The 18,991-nt window shown below is 34.5% G+C and overlaps 1 protein-coding gene across 1 annotated transcript in view; it reads right to left on the bottom strand.

Annotated features, from left to right (window-relative positions):
• The window catches only part of Ccdc178 (coiled-coil domain containing 178), a 345,498-nt gene that overhangs the window by 128,280 nt on the left and 198,227 nt on the right, over window positions 1-18,991 (bottom strand). Inside the window, exon 17 of the mRNA XM_015482201.2 lies at window positions 5,562-5,711. Coding sequence (XP_015337687.1) covers window positions 5,562-5,711 — 150 coding nt within the window. The remainder of the gene's footprint in view (window positions 1-5,561; window positions 5,712-18,991) is intronic.

Below are 18,991 nucleotides of genomic sequence, written 5' to 3'. Positions count from 1 at the left end.
ATTTCTTTATAAAATGTGATCCTTTTAAATAGACATGACAGTAGAGTGTATTTTTGCATATTATACATATATGGAGTATAACATCTCATTCTTGTTGCTGTACACAATGTGGAGTTACACTGGTTGTATATTCATATATGAACACACTAAAGTTATATCCAATTCATTCTACTGTCTTTCCTATTCCCTTCCACCCTCCCTCCCTTTCCTTCATTTCCCTTTGTCTAATCCACTGAACCTCCCTCCCCACTCCCCTTAATGTGTGTTAGCATCTGCATATCAGAGAGCATATTCGGCCTTTGGTTTGTTGAGATTGGCTTATTTCCTTCCTTTAACATAATAGTCTCCAGTTCCATTCCTTTACTGGCAAATGCCATAATTTTATTCTTTATGGCTGACAAATATTCCATTGTGTATGTATACCATAGTTTCTTTATCCATTCATGTGTCGAAGGGCACTAGGTTGGTTCCATAGTTGAGCTATCGTGAATTGAGCTGCTATAAACATTGATGTGGCCGCATCACTGCAGTATGCTGATTTTAAGTCCTTTCGGTATATGCCAAGGAGTGGGATATCTGGGTCAAATGGTGGTTCCATTCCATTCTCCGTACTGCTTTCCAGAATAGCTGCACTACTTTGCAGTCCCACCAGCAAGGTCTGAGTGTAGCTTTTCCCCCACATCTTCACTTACATTTGTTGTTTCTTGTATTCTTAATAATTGCAATTCCAATTTCAGTAAGATGGAATCTCAGTGTAGTTTTAATTTGCATTTCTCTAATTGCTAGTGATGTTGAACATTTTTTCATATATTTATTGACAATTTGTATTTCTTATCCTGTGAAGTGTCTGCTCAGTTCCTTTGCCCATTTATTGATTTGGGTTATTTCTTTTCTTCTTTTTTGATGTTACACTTTTTGAGTTCTTTAGGATATCCTAGAGATTAATGCTCTATTTGAGATGCAGGTGGCCAAAGATTTTTCTCTCATTCTGTAGGGTCTCTCTTCATGTTCTTTATTGTTTCCTTTGCTGTGAAGAAGCTTTTTAGTTTGATATAATCCCATTTATTGATTCTTGATTTTACTTCTTACACTTTAGGAGTCTTGTTGAGGAAATCAGTTCCTAAGCTGACATAATGGAGATTTGGACTCAATTCTTCTAGTAGGTATAGGTTCTCTAGTCTAATGCCTAGGTCCTTGATCTACTTTGAGTCGAGTTTTGTGTAGGGTGAGAGAAAGGGATATAATTACATTTTGGTACATATGGATTTCCAGTTTTTGAAGCAGCATTTGTTGAAGAGGCTATCTCTTCTCCAATATATGTTATTGTGCCTTTGTTTAGTATGAGATAACTGTATTTTATGTGGGTCTGCCTCTATGTCTTCTGCACCATTGGTCTTTATGTCTGTGGTACCAATACCACATTGTTTTTGCTACTATAGCTCCGTAGTATAATTTAAGGTCTGATATTGTGATGCTTCCTGCTTCTCTTTTCCTGGTGAGGATTGCTAAGGCTATTCTGGGCCTCTTATTTTTTCAAATTGATCTCATGACAACCTTTTCTATTTCTATGAAGAACATCATTAGAATTTTAATAGGAATTGCATTAAATTTGTAAGGCACTTTTGGCTGTATAACCATTTTGACAATATTAATTCTGCCTATCAAAAAAACATGGGAAATCTTTCCATATTCTAAGGTCTTCTTCAATTTCCTTCTTTAGTGTTCTGTAGTTTTCACTGTAGAGATCTTTCACCTCTTTTGATATATTCATTCCCATTTTTTTTTCGAGGCTACTGTGAATGGAATAGTTTTCCTAATTTATCTTTCAGTTCATTTATCACAGATGTATAGGAATGCAATTGATTTATGGTTGTTAATTTTATAGCCTGATATTTGCTGAATTAATTTATGAGTTCTAGAAGTTTTCTGGTATAGTGTTTTGGGTCTTCTAAATATAGAATCATGTTGTCGGCAAACAGAGATAGTTTGAGCTCTTCTTTTCCTATTCTCACCCCTTTAATTTCTTTCTTCTGTCTAACTCTTCTGGCTAGGGTTTCCAGGACTATGTTGAATAGAAGTGATGAGAGAGGGCATCAAAAGGCAACATTTCTAACGATGCTTCTAGTTCATAGGTTTTACATTTGAGAGTTATGAAACATATCTAAAATCCCTGTGTGAATTAAATTTCTTCTTAAATAAGTTGTCCTTTCTTCTGAAAACTGTCACTGAAAAAAGTGGCTCCAATGAGATATAATTGGGGAAATAATTAGTGGATCAAACAATCGTTTTCAGTTGGACACTGGATAAATAATACATGTTGTATAATTTATTTGGATTCTGAAAAGTTTTGTAAAATATGATGAGACATATATTGGACTGTTTAATTAATGTTACAGTAAAGAGGTAGTATTAGAATTAGGAAATGGCTTGGATGTAAGAAAAACTTGAGTTGCATTCCCAATGCAATCTCCCTCTGTTTGGATGATCTTATGAGACACTCAATCTCAGTTACACATCTTACATAGGGGATAAGGATGATAATAACAATTATTGTTTCCTTTGCTGTGAAAATTTTTTTCAGGATTATTGAAGGGAACAATGTTTTCAAATTTTACAATAAAAATACCTGGTCCACATACATGCTTATAAAATGCTGGCTTACACTGTGATCATTTATATTCCCTTCGTTTAAAAGCACTGGGATTTGAAGTATGCAAGAGTTAAACTCTATAAGTGGTTTATGAAAAAATTTTAAAATGTTTTTAACCAGTTTGGAAAGAGATCTGGTTTTCAGCCAACAGACCACATCGACATTTGCATGCTGGCTTAACTTATCTTTCTTTGCGGGCTGAAGAATTTCAGGTGGCATTTCAAACAAATACATGATGATTTCATCAAAATATTCATGGGTATTTTTAAAGAAAAATATAGAAAATATATTTTAAAGCACCTTATTAAAATAATAAAAATGTCTATATTCATACAGAAGTAAAACCTGTTTTTCAGATTCTTTCCTTCATTCATTTCTGGTGTTATTTGTAATTTTGACATTTGAGAAGTTTCAGATTGGATTCTCTTCTATCGTTACCCATGAACAGGGCAAATAAGAGTTTTACATAATTGCTTTTGCCTGTTTCTGATTTTTAAAGGGGAAAATATCAATTGCTGCAAATTTTAAAAGTACAGGATAGTATCAAGAAACACACAAATAAAGCAAACACAATACTATTACCGAGAATAATATTATAGCATTCTCACATTTGAAACTTCTGCATGTAGAATTGTAGTAAGGAAAGGGACATTACTTTTAATTTGTTTTACTCTTCCATCAGGCTTTCCTTGCTACTCTTAGCCTAATAATACAAAGAAGTATAGAATGTGTGATTTTTGTAGAAAGAGAAATATTCCCTCAGAAGTACAATAATTACAACATAATTATTTATCACAAAGAAAAGGACTCAGGTTCAGAAGCAATGAAATCAATGTAAAACAGGAAAAATACACACAAAATTCACTAAGATCCATTTTATCTGACAAAGGAATTCAACAAGGGAATCAGTGGTTGAATGACGCTTTTGTGTACCCCCAAAATAAACTGGCCAGAGGACTAAAACCTACATCCACAGGAAATGCTGCAATATCAAAGAAATGGACGAAAATATTAAAGGGTTTTCTCCTTTTTTGATGGCCAAATTCCGTCCTGTAAGCAGTGCATTAGACGCTAATGACATACGATTTCTCACTGACAGATTTAACAGCATCAATAAGGCCTCTCTGTCCATTGCAGCAAATTGATCCTACATGACACTGACAAGGGCAGCCTGCACTTAATGACCTCCATCGCTGAAGGATGGAAATGAAAAATGACTGGAAGTCCAAATAAATCTTTGAAAGTTTCCCTGAAACAGGTGTGCTGAAAGGGATTCATCTGAGGGATCACAAACATAAACCCGATCTCCTAACATTCTCCATTGTCTGCTCATGCCAAGGTCTCATTCCTTGTCAAGATTTGCTTTAATTAAAAAAAAAAAAAATGTGGTCATGACAATTTTGTCCTAACTATGGCAATAGAATGCCAGGAAAAGGCATGACTCTTCACTATTTATGCAGAAATCTAATATGTTTGTCATTGGCCACCAAAGGATTCTATGTAAACTAGAAACAAAAGTTCATACAATTTGTTTTTGTCTTCCCCTTGATTAGAGAAGAAAATAAGAGATAGAAATTGATCATTTTTCTTCCCCAATGACCAGGAATGCATAGAACGTGTTTAACTGCAATAATAATGTTAAATGCTTGAAATGACTGGATATATTCCCCATGGATGCAGAGATACTTTTTCTTTGAACCCTGCACCATGGTTTGAGGACAGATAGTTGCTTTCTTAATTCTTTTCTGAACACATTTACTTCTTGATCTACCTTCATCTTCTACTGTTTCAACACAAATTTGTAAGAGAAAAACTACACCCTTTTTTTTCCCATGTATAGGCCAGAAGCTTTGACTCTCATCTGAGCAGATGGATGAGAAACAAAGGGGAGTTTACAAGCAGCTACAAGCAGCATACCAGATGAATGCCACAGTCACTTACAGCCACACAGTGTCCTTTTATTTTCCAACTAACTTACTATGAGTGTCATTTTTTTAAAATTCCTGAACAATTGCTTGTATACGTAAATTTTTACACACGAGAAAACTGAGGTTGGAAAGGTTCAGTAACTCACCAAAATCACTGAGTTCATGATGGGGGAGTCTATGTTCAAATTTCATCCTTCTGCTCTCCCAGTATTCACAAGAATAAGAGGTAGGTGTAGCACCAGAATTCTAAACTCTAATTTATAGAGCAGCAGCATGGGCAATACCCACAGGAGAAAAGACACAGTGTACTGGTTGTTGTACATAGGTAAATTATTTAAAAAAAAATCATGCCTCTACTTTTTAAAATTCAAATCCGGGGGGGGGGGGGGCAAAGATTGAAAGAAAATAACTATATCTTGCCACTAAGTAACTAAAGACCATGGAGGAAGTAGCTATATATTAACACTTGTACAATGCAGCTGTTTTACTCTCCTGCTGTCACCATGACAGAGTTTTCACAAATTTTTAGAATATTTATAATTCCCTGCAATAGCTATCAGAGAAAGTCAGCTTTTTTTCCCCCAAAGTTTCTAGTTAATCCTTTTATCAAGTAAACATATATCAAAAGGAAGACTTAGAGGCCAATCATGGAAAGTCACCTACAATTAGAATTGAAATTTGAAGACTTTGATAACATGTTATGTCCAAAAAATAAAAAAAAGAAATTTGGGACTAATGGTCACAGCAACTAAAAGCAAATTAGTATAGGATGGTGGAGTAGAAACTAAGTTTCTCATGCCTCAAGTATTCTTTCAAAATTCTATTTCAACTTTTGATATAAATATAAAATAAAACTTTACAAATAAAAACATGCTATTTTTTTGTGGCATAGGACCACCATAACAATGAAGACCCCAAACTGACCAATTTTTACTTTTTGTAATAAATATGTCAAATAAGTGATTAAAAAAAATTTTAAATACCTCTTTCTTATCTCTAACAGAAGCATCAATTGATAGCTTTCTGCTATATATATTGAAGAATTTGTCCTTTTCGACTAAGAAAATTTCCAGTAGTTTTTGATATTCTTGAGCTAAATGTAGATTTTCTTCCAGGGCATTATCTTGCAATTTCTAGAAGATAAAATTAAGACCATTTGTTTGTTTAATTTTTTTTTCCCATCTTTAGAATTACTTAAAAGTGTTCTAATATATAGTATAGAAAAGTAACAAAATAACCAAAAAATTGTTTCCCCTGAAATCTATACCCATTTTCAATTTAATAATTTCCTTTCTCAATGCAGATTAATTTTTTAGCATTGATATATGATTTATCAGAGTTTATCCACCTTTTGCTCCCTGGGCTTCCCTCCATCACTCCTCCTGGAAGGAGAATCTTGGGAGGGTCTTTTCAGAATCCCAGTAGTTGTTTTTTAATTTCCCAGCCCCTTTTCCTTTCCTCTGACCCTATGCTCAAACCACTAGAAGACAATTTGCTTAGAATTTAACCCCTAAGAGGTTTAGAGTGCTGGCACTCATAAAAAACATTCAAAACAGGAGGAAAGAAGTAAAGCATAGGGAAGTCAACATTTAGAAGTACCCAGAGCCACTATTTATTAATAATATACTTTAACTGTGTAAAAGGTTATATATGACTTTGTGAGAAGTTGAGAACTTTATACCTCCCTTCATGACAAAATAAATATTTGCCAAATCTAATGCAAACACTTTAGAAAATAATTTTGCATCATTACCCAAAAGCAAACTAAGGGACAATCTGTAATTTTATGTTAGATGCATGAATTCAGTTTAGTTGATGACTCCTTATATTTCTAGCACAGAAATTTTTCTTTAAAAAATACAAAATGTATCAACAGACTTGAATATTTTCAAACCTGTTAATTCAGGCATTTGTCTTATGGGATTCTATTCTAAATTTTTAAAATCTTTATTCATTACAATACTATTCATAGCAGCAAAAAAGTTTTTAAAACCCATAAATGCATATAAATCATGATAATGATAATGATGATTAAATTACTAGATACAAAAATAACTCTTATGAAGCAATTAGAAATGTTTCTTTGTGAAAATTGCCGTCACATCAAACCTTTAGTATAAGTTGTTAAAAAATATATGTGGTATAAGAATGTACATAGGAAAAATCTAATTTAGCAGAAAATTGCCTTACAAATATTTCTGTATTTACACACTTGAAGATTTATTAAGGTCAGTAAACATATTTCTCATGATAGCCTGTATCCATATTGATCCCCAGAGATTAATACTATGTCATAGGTGTTCTTCAAAAAAGACAAAATGATGAACTGAGAATCATTTAATATGCCCTTGTCCTAATTCTGGCACAATAATTTAGAACTTTAAAGCCTATCTAGTAAACTTGCCTAAAATCATGGAGAATTGTCTTTTGTTAGGAGGGCACAGTTCTATGAAAATATTCCTTTGGTGGAGGCACTTTTTTAAAAATGGCTGGATAACATTTTTATACTATAACACTAATATTGAAATCTAATCCTGAAGTTACTGACTTGAAACACTGAGTCAGCTTTTGCATTTGCTGTGAACAACTTTGATGAGGAAAAGTTTATTTTGGCTCATGATATCAGAGGTTCAATCCTTGGTCCACTGACTCCATAGCTCTGGAACCAAGGTGGGCAGAACATCATGGCAGAAGAGCACAGCGGAGGGAAGCTGCTCAGGACATAGCAACCAGGAAGCAGAAAGAAAAGTCTATTCACCAGGGACAAAATATAAATCCCCGAAACATACTCCCCATGATCTTCTTCCTCAAGCCATACCTTACCTGTCGTTAGTTACCACCCAGTTAGTCCATATCAGAGGATTAATCCATAGATTAGGTTAAAGCTATCATAATCAAATCATTTCACCTTGGAACATTTTTGCATTTTCTCATACATGAACTTTTGAAGGACAACTCATATTGAAACAATAACACACTGATAATGTTCAACTGGAGGTGGAAGTGGGACTCATTTCAAGTTTCGGGCTGTTTTGTTGCATTTAACATAAAGACAGTTCATATCTTGTTTTTCAGTTACCTTTCTTTCAAGTCCTAGATGGCTACTATAAACATTCAATTTGAAAAGAGTGTTGTAAAAGTTGGGGAATTGGTATTTATCATATTTAGTGAAATTTAATGAGGAAATATTTGTTCAGTTATGCCTTACTCACTATGCAATATGCAGTTTTATTTCCAAATGCATATATTTCAATTTCTGAATGACATCAATTCCTACCACTTTATATGCTATAATTAGAGCAGACTCCATGATATTAAATTATGTGGTTATGCCAATTGCCAATAAATCATCAAAACACTGTTGTATCGGTCACAATATTTTATATTATCATTCCTCAGTAATGAACATATAGAAGGATTTACCGATTCACTACCTATTCCTGAAAGTCAATGACCTTCAAAAATGAAATGACGTTTTTAAAATTTTAAATCATAGTATTTAGCTGACATTGCAAGTGTTTTTCTATATTTTACTATGGTTTCATCTCATAAATCGGACTTGTGTAATTTTAACCATTAGTATTATAACATGCAAATGAAACAAAAAAGGAATGATAATTATTGGTGGAAGTATGTTTGGGGAAAATAATGCCACCACTACTGAAGTTGAACAACTTGTAAAAGGACAGCAGTAAAAGGTAATTAATGTGGGCACAAAAGTGTAGGTCAGGAATATAACAAGTAAAAATGAAAACAAAGAAAAATAAGAGAATAAGATGATTTTTAAGCCTTTAAATTCATCAAATCCAGCTGAATTTATTAGTAAAATCTTTCAAGTTCTCTCTGATATGTGGATGCTAACACACAATGCGGGTGGGGAATAGAAGTTCATTGGATTAGACAAAGGGGAGTGAAGGGAAGGGAGGCAGGATGGGAATAGGAAAGACAGTAGAATGAATCAGACATAATTTTATTTTTTCACATATAAACAAACAACCAGTGTAACTCCACATCATGTTCAACCACAAGAATGAGATCCTAATTAGAATAAGTTATACTCTACATATGTATGTATAATATGTCAAAATACATTCTACTGTCACATATATCTAAAAAGAACAAATAAAAATATGTAACATTTAAAAATTTAAAAAATCTTAAATCTTTCATGTTAAGGTCTTGGTTAAATATGAATTTGAAAAGTATATTTTTGGATCTAAAAGTATTAATGAAAATTTTGATTACAATCTCTGTAAGTTAAAATAACTGCATTGAGTTGATTTATAATTTCATTTCATTTATTTATTCATTCATTCATTTGTTCAGTTACTTTTAAATAATAAAAGCTTTGAATATGATTTTAATTTAATAACAACTGTATGCCAGATTCTCAGACACAATAATGTGCCTCAAGGAGTTTGTTCTTATGGAAGAGATTTTTATGTAAAAGTTACACAAATACTAATTAGATGATAAAATTCTGAATCTGTTGTGCTTTTTGTTTCCATACTTATTAAATTTATCCAAAATTCTAAATAAATATAGCACTTTCTCAAAGCTAAATTTATTGCTATTTATTCAATTCATGTTATTAATGATATTAAGTTATTTGGAATATGTCTTTTAAAAAAAATAACTTTATTTATTCTTTTTTTTTTTAATGTGGTGCTGAGGAGCAAACCCAGTGCCTCACATGTGCTAAGGCAAATGCTCTACCACTGAGCCACAACCTCAGTTCTTAGAATACATCTTGATAAAGAAAACAGGCATGCCAAATGTCTCTTAACAGTTTCCATATCATTTAGAATTTAGTTAGGAAAATATTTAGCTTGATGTTGATTTGTTCTCTATTATCTCAAGTCATTTGTTAAACCTCAGTGTTTAGAGGATGTGACAACTTCTTATATCCCTATTTTATTAGGAAATAAAAATTAAGTTTATATAGAGATGAATAAAAGCTAGATTGTGAGTCCCATGAGTGCTGAGACCATCATTTTGCTCACCCCTAAAATGCGTCACACAGAGCACAGCTGCAGTGAGTAGGTGTTTGGCTTTTCAGCAAGTTAGGGAATGAATGATTATACATACCAGTTAGGACATGCATATATTTTGCATGTTTAAACCACATATTTTATTTGCCACCATCAATGAAATAGTCTATTAATAATTTTTAAAAATCACCTATTATAATGGACACAGTTATTGACACTATTTGATGCTACACTACTGAGAAATAAAGATCTTAAATACATAAAGATAATTCACACAGTATGTTTATGCACTGAAAATTACTCTAACAATATACCACAGCATCCAGGCTTAACCAGTTATTTATTTGCAGTACCTCAGTGATTTTCACAAGGTATATGAAGCCCTTAAAACTATAGCTAGCACTTTTGGGATACATGCTCAGCCTCTGATATCAAAGGGTTGAAGAACCATTGCTAAAGAAATAGTTGACTTCCTTCCCTGTCAGTTAAAGGGCTGGAAAAAGAGGCCAGACTGAGACTCAAAATATCCACATAGTGTTTCTCTATTATTTTTTTTTCACTTGACTTTTCTTATTCTTTAAGCTTTAGATTTCACCTCAGACATTTCCTCTGGTTTCTCCATTTTCAGTTTATTTTCCCCACTGTTTTCTTTTTTCTCTCTGCTTCACTCTACTGGTAAGTGGGGAATAAGAAATTTCCATCAGAGAACTGGGTTCTTTGGGACAAAAATATGAAGCATATTGTACATTTCACCTTGTGGTACATAGCCAAGAACTTCAAAAGGAGGCCAAACTTGAATGTTAACTCATGGATTCCACACTTAATGGAAAAGAACTAAGACTGACACAGTCACCTTAGTGAGAAAGAACACTATCTAGGACAATAAATCTTCATTCTAACTGGAGGTATGATATAAGACAGTAAGAAAATGATAATAAGAATTAGAATCAGAGTAGCAGTTACCATTAGGGAGTGCTTACTATAGCCAAGAACTACTCTAAGAAAGCAATATTACTGAATTTATTCTGATAGCAATTATCTAAAATGTTACTATCCCTATTTTATAGTCAGGGAAGACAAGGCAAAAAGGAATTAGGTGGGGTGAATTGGATTTTCCAAAAATATCCACAGCAATATTTTCAGTTCCACATGATTTTCCAAAACTTTGTCACTTTCTCTAAAAAGGTGAAGTCTTTTTCTCCTTCTCTGGACCTCTGGTAGACATGTGACCTCTGCAACATAGTTCTATCAACTATGATAGAAATGATGCTGTGCCTTTTGGGCTAGTTTATAAAAAAGTATAGTTTCTGACTGGCCTTCTCTTTGGCACCATTCACCCTTGGATCCAACCACCATGTTGTTAGGAGCCCATGCCCCATGGAGGGGCCAGGAAACAGAGGAGCCAGTAAGGATTCCCCAGCACAAGTCTTGGCCAACTGCATCCATTGTGACTGAACGAATCATCTAAAGAGGAGTCCTGACCCTAGTCTTCAAGTTCTCCAGATGATGGTCCAGAAAGCGTGAAATAAAGGCAATCCATCCCGAATGTACCATGTTCAAATTTCTGACACACAGAATCATGAGTAGCCATTTTAGACAATGAAGTTTTGAGGTGTTTGTTATATGACGATAACAACTGAAACACCAGGTATCTTGTGTAAGATTGCACAGCTACTAAGTGGAGTAGCTTAGCTTTGCATCCAGGCAGATTGGCTCTTAACTATTTGACATACACGAGCCAGCATTCTGAAACATTATACAAGGCTGTCTTCATAAAGCCTAATGACATCAATCAATCAAACTAAATAATTGAATTGCCTTGCTTTGAGTCCAGTTCCATTAAGCAACTTTTTAATAATAATCCAAATAACACATAGGTTGTAGACACAAATAAAATGGGCTGTTAAAGGAAATTAGAACTTTGGCCCCTTGGAAGCTAGTCTTCACTGTCAGTACATGAGGGCATATTGATTATATATAATAAGTCTCTTGAGTTTTTTGATCTACATTATTCCTTATTCCATGTTTTGATTAGGCATGATGTATTCACTGGCAAGGCTAAGTTCACGGACCTTCCAAGTGGAGGCCTATAGAACTCTGCACTGTGGTTGAATGCAGCACAGTAATATTACCATTGAGACTGGTTGAAATCCAGCCAGGATCATTTACCCTGAGAAGATACTAAAACTATTTGCATTTTTTTTTTTTTTAATTTAAGAAGAACTATCAGCTAAAAAATAATTACAAAGAAAAAACTCTTGATTCAAACATTCTAGAGAAGTGTTTATGATTAAAATATCTGCACTGTTCATATATATGCAGAACATCCACATAGCTGTCTTTAAGTACTTTACTGTTAATAAAATTATCATGATGCCCATGATTAAAGTTGGGGTAACATGTCATCTATGCTTTCAGTTATTCTTAATATAGGCATCTGCAGCCATTTCACCAAAGGGGCCAGGTACTTCTTTCAATTATGTGTTTTAAGAGAGTTGTCATTGTCTGATGCAGTTCTAACTCTTGGGTCCTGATGTAATTATCTGCTGCTATCTCTACTGATCATTTCTGATGATCTGTCTGTCATCTCCTGATTCTTTGTTATTAATAGTTTATTACAGATAGCTCCTTGCTTTCTTGCTTCTCGCCAGGGCTCTGCTGGCTGTTAATGCCACGTCTGTATTCTTATACAAACTGCCCCACACTTGCTTCAGTCCCATGGCTGGAAAGAATTGACTTCCTGCCAGAATGTCCAGAAAACAAAAGTTGTATTGCTAGTATTTATTGATTAATTTTACTCCAGAGCATCCCCACATCTAACTTTTCATTCATTTATTTATTTGTTCATTCAACCATGTGTTGAGCAAACCCTTAGTAAGTTTCCTCTATGGGTCCAGCTCTACAGCTAGTGTGGGGATGAAAATGGATAAGATATGATCTTGTTCACCAGGGATTACAGGCCAAAGAAGGCGGAGGGAGAAGTGTACACAAATCTATCTGAGGTACATTGGAATCGATTCTGTATGGTAGGGAAGCAGGAACAGAAAAGCCTTCATAGAAGAAATAATCCATGACTCGAATCTTAGAACAGTCATTTTACTGTTCAGGGATCAGAGCTGCCTTACTGCATGAGCCCGTATGTATTTGAGGAAATTTGGAGGAGTTAAGAGTCAAAAGCAATGTTTTCTTGTCCCCTTTAGGATTATTAGATTGTTGTTTGGCCATCTGTTGATTACTACCTAACTTGTGAGTTAAACTTTGGCAGATGGTATATTCTGCTATATCTTGACTTGAAAGTATGATGGTGTAGACAAAGAAACGTACCTGCACATTTAGTATCCCTTGTAACTAACATTGTAACTAATCCTCAATTCCCAGGGCTGATGTTTCAGTGGCATTCATCCTATACACATGCTCACACTATTGATCCCATACCATTGAATCCCCACAGTCCTCACATACGCCTTTGGCACAGCTCTGCCAGCCTGGAGCATTGTACTGGTGGTCTTGCATGCAATGAAGTTTGATGTCATTAAAGCAAGCGTTGGTACTAAGACTGATTCACAGTGCATGCAAGTGAGATTTTAGAATAGAGACAGGGGGTCTCCAAGTCTCTTTGTGAGCACTTGTTTCAAGAGCAGCCCCCTCAATTCATGGGCATTAGTATGAGGAACACAAAATATCCAAAATACAGGCTAATTCTCTAACAATATGGCAGATACATATACTTCATCAAATGCATCACCTACTGTGTGCATACAGGCTTTATCACATTGCTGCTCCCTTAAAAACTATATGCCAATTACTATCAAAAGCAAGAGTTCTCCCAGTGTTCCAAAGGAGCAAGTCTGTAAGAATGATATGTCGATACCCTGAAGCCTCAGAGGAGCAAATAACTGTTCTAATTCTCCCAGGACCCACTTCCTTGTCTGTGCTGCCATGGAAACAAGTCTCTTGTCCAACTCAAGTTCTCTGATAATTAGTGTTGAAAGAACATTCTTGATTTGTAAATGAACAAATCAGTCCTCTGCATCAAGGTTGTTACATGCCTCAATCTCTGAGTATCATCACATTTGACAAAATACTTCCTATTCACTCATTAATTCAAAAATTCTTACTGAGCAACTGGTATATGCACAACACTGGGGGATACTATGGAGGCCAAGGAGCACTTTTCTGACACTGTTTGATGAAAGCCTACCCCAAGCCATCTGATCAGGAAACCAGTCCCTGCCAGAGCCCAGAGGAATACTGTCTTTAACTGCCCCAGCACAGCACCCATATGTAAACACACACAGTACTCCTTATCTTAGTTCCCTGGCTGGATTACAGATGTAGCTACTGTTCTGATTTATTTACAAAATTTTCTAATGGACTCTATGTCATTGCCTTTCAGAACTCAGAAGAGTGTCTTTGGAAATTTATGAATACCTTGTATTAAACCTTTTTGCTCATTATTTTTGTCTCTGACCAGGAAGAACGGACACCACATGGTGGGGGTGGGGGAAGCACAGCTTCAGGGTAGAAGGAGTTTGCAGTCAGCTAAGGGAATTGAGGCACTTACAAAGTTGACCATATCAGAATACATTATGCACTACGAAGGATAAAAGACAGTGGAAAAACGAGAGTAGTTCTATGACAGAGCAGTTCCAGTCAAAGTGATGAGCAAAGTTTGAAGGAAGAGTGAGCTTTTAAGCAGGTTTCTGAAGATGTTTCACATATAGAGATATGAATGTGGTCTTAGCAGGGAAAACTTGGCCTAGAAATATAGATGTTTATTAAATATTAAAATGAGTGTGCGCTTAAATAAAAGGGAACATTTACCTGCAGGATGACTATAATATGCCTCCTATGACAACTTTAGGAAAACTCTAGATAAGTGTCCCTTATATTAGCTATTAGATTACTATTTGGTTCATCTTTCTTTTATAATTTTATAATCAAACATTTTTTGTATAGCTATTTACAGAAAAAAATATGTAATAAGAAAAAGAGCAAAACTAGTGTCACCCAAACCATATCCTTAATGAATTTTTTTAAATTTTAAAGTACATGATTTGCATAAAGTATGTCTTAGAATATTCTATCTCTAAAACATGGTGCATCCTCAGTATCTAATAGTAACAGTAATGATTTCTTTAACTTTATTTTAACTTATAAAATAAACTTAACATTTTAATCCTAAACATATGCTTAGGTTTAACCTTGTTTTCCTCTGATATTTTTTGAAACTGTGAAACAGCGACATGTCTATACATTATTCCCTTGTTGATTATTTCCATGCATTTTTCTAATTTAATTCTATTTCAAATCATCAATACTTGATATTTTTAAGTGTTTTAGTCTTTTAATGATACCAGCTGAAAGCCTGAAAACCATTTCCTTCTCATGTGCACCTCCCGATTTGAATAGTTTGAGATTTAGAAAGGTTTCCTATTTACTCACATTTTAATGATATGCATTTCTACTTCACTGGTGGAAAAGGCTGATCAGTCACAGAAAGGTCAGTTAACACTAAATAGACCCTTTCTTTATGTAATTACAAAGAATAATATCTTTGTGCTGATGGCACTGCACAGGGAGTGGGTGATGCATAGAATTAATGTGCTGCCTTGTTGGCCCATGGGATACAGATTCCAATACAATAACCACAACTTATTCTAATTATGCAGCTTTAAAAGGTCATCAGCAAAAAGAGTTAAGGAATTATCAACTAACTTTATCATAAAGTAATAATGTACTACATAAATGCAGAAACTGGAAGAACAATACCCAGAAACTTCATTACGAAGGAGAGAAAAACTGGCCTAAGTGGTTCCATATATATATATATAATGACACAATGGACAATATTTGAAAACTTAAAATACTTGATATTTTTCAACTTTCGATTGATGTGGTCAGGTACCCTGATCCCACCATTTATTTGTAGGAAATGATTATTTCAAAAAATTTAAAATAGTTCATTGTCACATTCATGTTATACCAGAATTTAAATATTTTGTATAAAAAATCCATTTGTTATAAAATAGTAAATGCTGATTATCTTCTATGCAGAATACCCAAAGAGGTACATGAAGAAGAGAATTTCAGCTCCTCTTCCCAAACACTGTCAATTTTATCTCCAAAGTTCACATTAACAATTTGGTATAAGTCCTTCAGGGATAAAAAATTTTTAAGTAGATTTACTAGAAAGAAGAGACCATGAGCATCTCTACACACCTGATGTTGTTGTTCACATTGGGGCGCATTCTGAACTTTTCAATGTAGCTCAAGTTTAAGTATGATTTAAATATCTAAGGTAATTTTCAAGTGATACTCATTTTGGGATGTATTCACTCTCCAAAATAACTTAATCCCAGTATGAAAACAAACAAACAAAAAAAACCCCAAAGCCTAAAATATGTACTATCTAACTCTTTACAGAAAAAAATTGGCTTACCCCAGTTCTAGAATCTAGTTAAATTATTAGCGTGTCGCACAACAAAGTTTCAACTTGACCTCTTATTCAAGATTTATTTGGGTCATACTTATGCCTTTTTCTTCCCCCCACCCTGCCCTCGTAACACGAGGAAGACTGCTGGAAAGCATTATCTTTATTTTTTTGTACCAGTATAGCAAATACTAAGGAGACATGACCAATCAATAATAACTTCAAAGATGCCCCTCCTAAAAAATAATGAGATATTGTTCATGAGCTTTTAGGTATTCTTGAAATGGATTCAATACTTTGCAGAGAGTTGTCAGAATGGTTAAGATACTAACAATCATATGCAAATACACCTACCCCACCCCTGCCTTCTTTAGTTAAGCAAGTTTCATGTAGATGGTTCATTCCAGAAAAACAAGAGAGGTGCTCATTTTTCTACTCTGCAACTTCTATTTTCAGAGTTCTGAATTAACTTTATTTTGCCAAGCTGAGGTTTAATTTTGCAGGCAACATAGGTGTTCATTCATTTGCAGAATGGTGAAGTAAAATGTAGTGATCACCCACCATGAAAGACTGCACCAAGTGATTAGAAGAAATGGAGTAGATGAACATTATTGCAACACTGAGCCATCTTTAAAATGTAGCACTGAGTGGAGAAAATGGAAACAGAATGATAGATATTTCATAATTCAACACATAAAGAACCAACAAGCAATTAGAATTAAAAATTAAGAAGGGAGAAAATAAGAGTTAATATTTTGAGGATATATAAGTCTATATGGCGAATAAGGGCACTCCTTTCTTAAAATGGTTAAGTGGATAAATAACTACATCTTCCAGGTTGCTCCAGGAACTTAAACTCACACACACACACACACACACATACACGCTTAAAATAAGGTAAGTCAAATATCCAACAACTCTGGAAATACAGCTCTGCAATGATATGTCCTCAGGGACCCCAGGATTTATTCTATCTACTAGCCACAGGTAGAACAAATGAAGGCAAAAAGAAATCTATCAGCACAGCTAGTTACCAAATTCATGGTGGTTTCTATGTCTGCGTTTCCTCTTCCTGTTTCTTCAGTTTCTCATTTGTTTCCCTTTCCTGTTTATGCTTTTCTACCATTTTTCTCCCCTCTGTTGTCAGGTATGAACCATTCAGCCATCTCAACTGAATATTACCACTCTTCCCTCCGGAAGACACCACCTTCCCTTCCTGGGCCCTCTATTCTTTCCACATTTTTCTTCTGACATTGTGGTTTGGAAATAGAAGTGTGTCAAAAGAATTAAAAATAGGAAATATTGGATGGTTGCTCTTTTTTTTTCCCCTACAACTTAAAATGCTTCATGAAAATCTAAAAGAGGAGAATGGTGAGATGTAGATTGTGCCATTCACTCCACGGATGTTTTCTTTTTGGTGTCGGCCACGCACTAATTTGGATAGTGGTGGTAACAGAGGATGGAGATTTTATCCTTCTGTATCAATATGACATTTCAACCTAGCAGGAAAGTACAAGAATAAAAGTGGCATTTAGAAGAATACATTTACTTAATTGGTTGGTAGTAAATACTGTGCATGTGTATTTGCATGTGATGAAATATGTAAAGACTGACATTTTCAACTTTTTTTAAATAAAACAGTCATTAGGTAAGGCACTCATAGACTTCAAGACTTTGCCATATGTATCTCTGTACTGCCATCACTATATTTTATTACAGTTAATCACTTTGTATTAATTTACCTACTTCTGTGAACTGTTTGTGCCACATTAACTTTTGTCCTTGTGCCCAGGTACATAGTAGACCCTGAGTAAATGGCATTCAATTTAATAGATGAGAGTAACTACCTAACACTCCTGACTTCATTTTTCAGGGGGGGTATCAGGGATTGAACTCAGTGGCACTTGACCACTGAGCCACATCCCCAGCCCTATTTTATATTTTATTTAGAGACAGGGTCTCACTGAGTTGCTTAGCACCTCGCCATTGCTGAGGCTGGCTTTGAACTCACGATCTTCCTGCCTCGGCCTCTCAAGCTGCTGGGATTACAGGCATACTCCTGACTTCTTGAAGACAGAAGTACATGTACAGAGGAAATGGGTTTACTAAACAGAAATAATTTTGAGTTTTAAAAGTATGTACTTTAGCCAAGTGTTCTTAAATGAGTGACTTTTCAGAGGACTATTCAGGAATGCAATTTTGTGTGTGCATTTTTAAAAGTGTATTCTGTTGAGAAACATTTCACAATTCATGAACATAAAAACATAGGAATTTATCCATTTACATTTCAGCTGAAAAAAATAATAAGGTTTCCAGGTCTTTAAATCCTAGTTTGCAAAAGCATGTTACTGTATAATCTCTCTGTGTTGTATTCCAGTTTACTTGTAGGTTTTTCTTGGAAGACTGACAGAAATCTAAACTACCTGCTTTGCTACCTTTACACACCTTGCTAAGCTGGGTTCTTAAAACGCAGGAGATTAGCATTTCAAAAAAAGTAGTGAGAATTTCACATGAAATGAATATAGTTGATTTTTTTAAAACTCAGAGGATCTTTACAGTTGCAGATGGATGTAAATGCTCTCAGCAAAACGAGAATTGCAAATGAGACTACAAAAAGCAGTATGCAAATTACCTTATCCCAAATATTTTTGAACAAAGAAATAATTAATTTATTGCATTTTTCAATGACCTAAATATGGAGAAGTGGCCTAACTCTAAATGGAAGTATACTTTATACCCTGCTTTCTCTGTGCAAAAGAAAGGTGATGCTACTTAGTTTCACAGAATTCCTTTTTCGTCCAAGGATTCAAGAAGTGCCATTCTCTACCCCTAAATCTCTGCTGATGTCAGTCTACTTTTCTCCCTTATGAAATGTTTCTTTTAACTCTTCCAAGAAAAGAAAGGAAGTGCAAACCTGAATTACATGCTACATCTACTCCAGAAACATTTACTATCACCCAGTTTCTACCTTTCTTTGATCTTAGTGTAG

This window comes from Marmota marmota, unplaced genomic scaffold (assembly GCF_001458135.2).
Source record: "Marmota marmota marmota unplaced genomic scaffold, marMar, whole genome shotgun sequence".
Classification (NCBI taxonomy): domain Eukaryota; kingdom Metazoa; phylum Chordata; class Mammalia; order Rodentia; family Sciuridae; genus Marmota; species Marmota marmota.
This window is presented reverse-complemented; position numbering and strand designations above follow the sequence as displayed.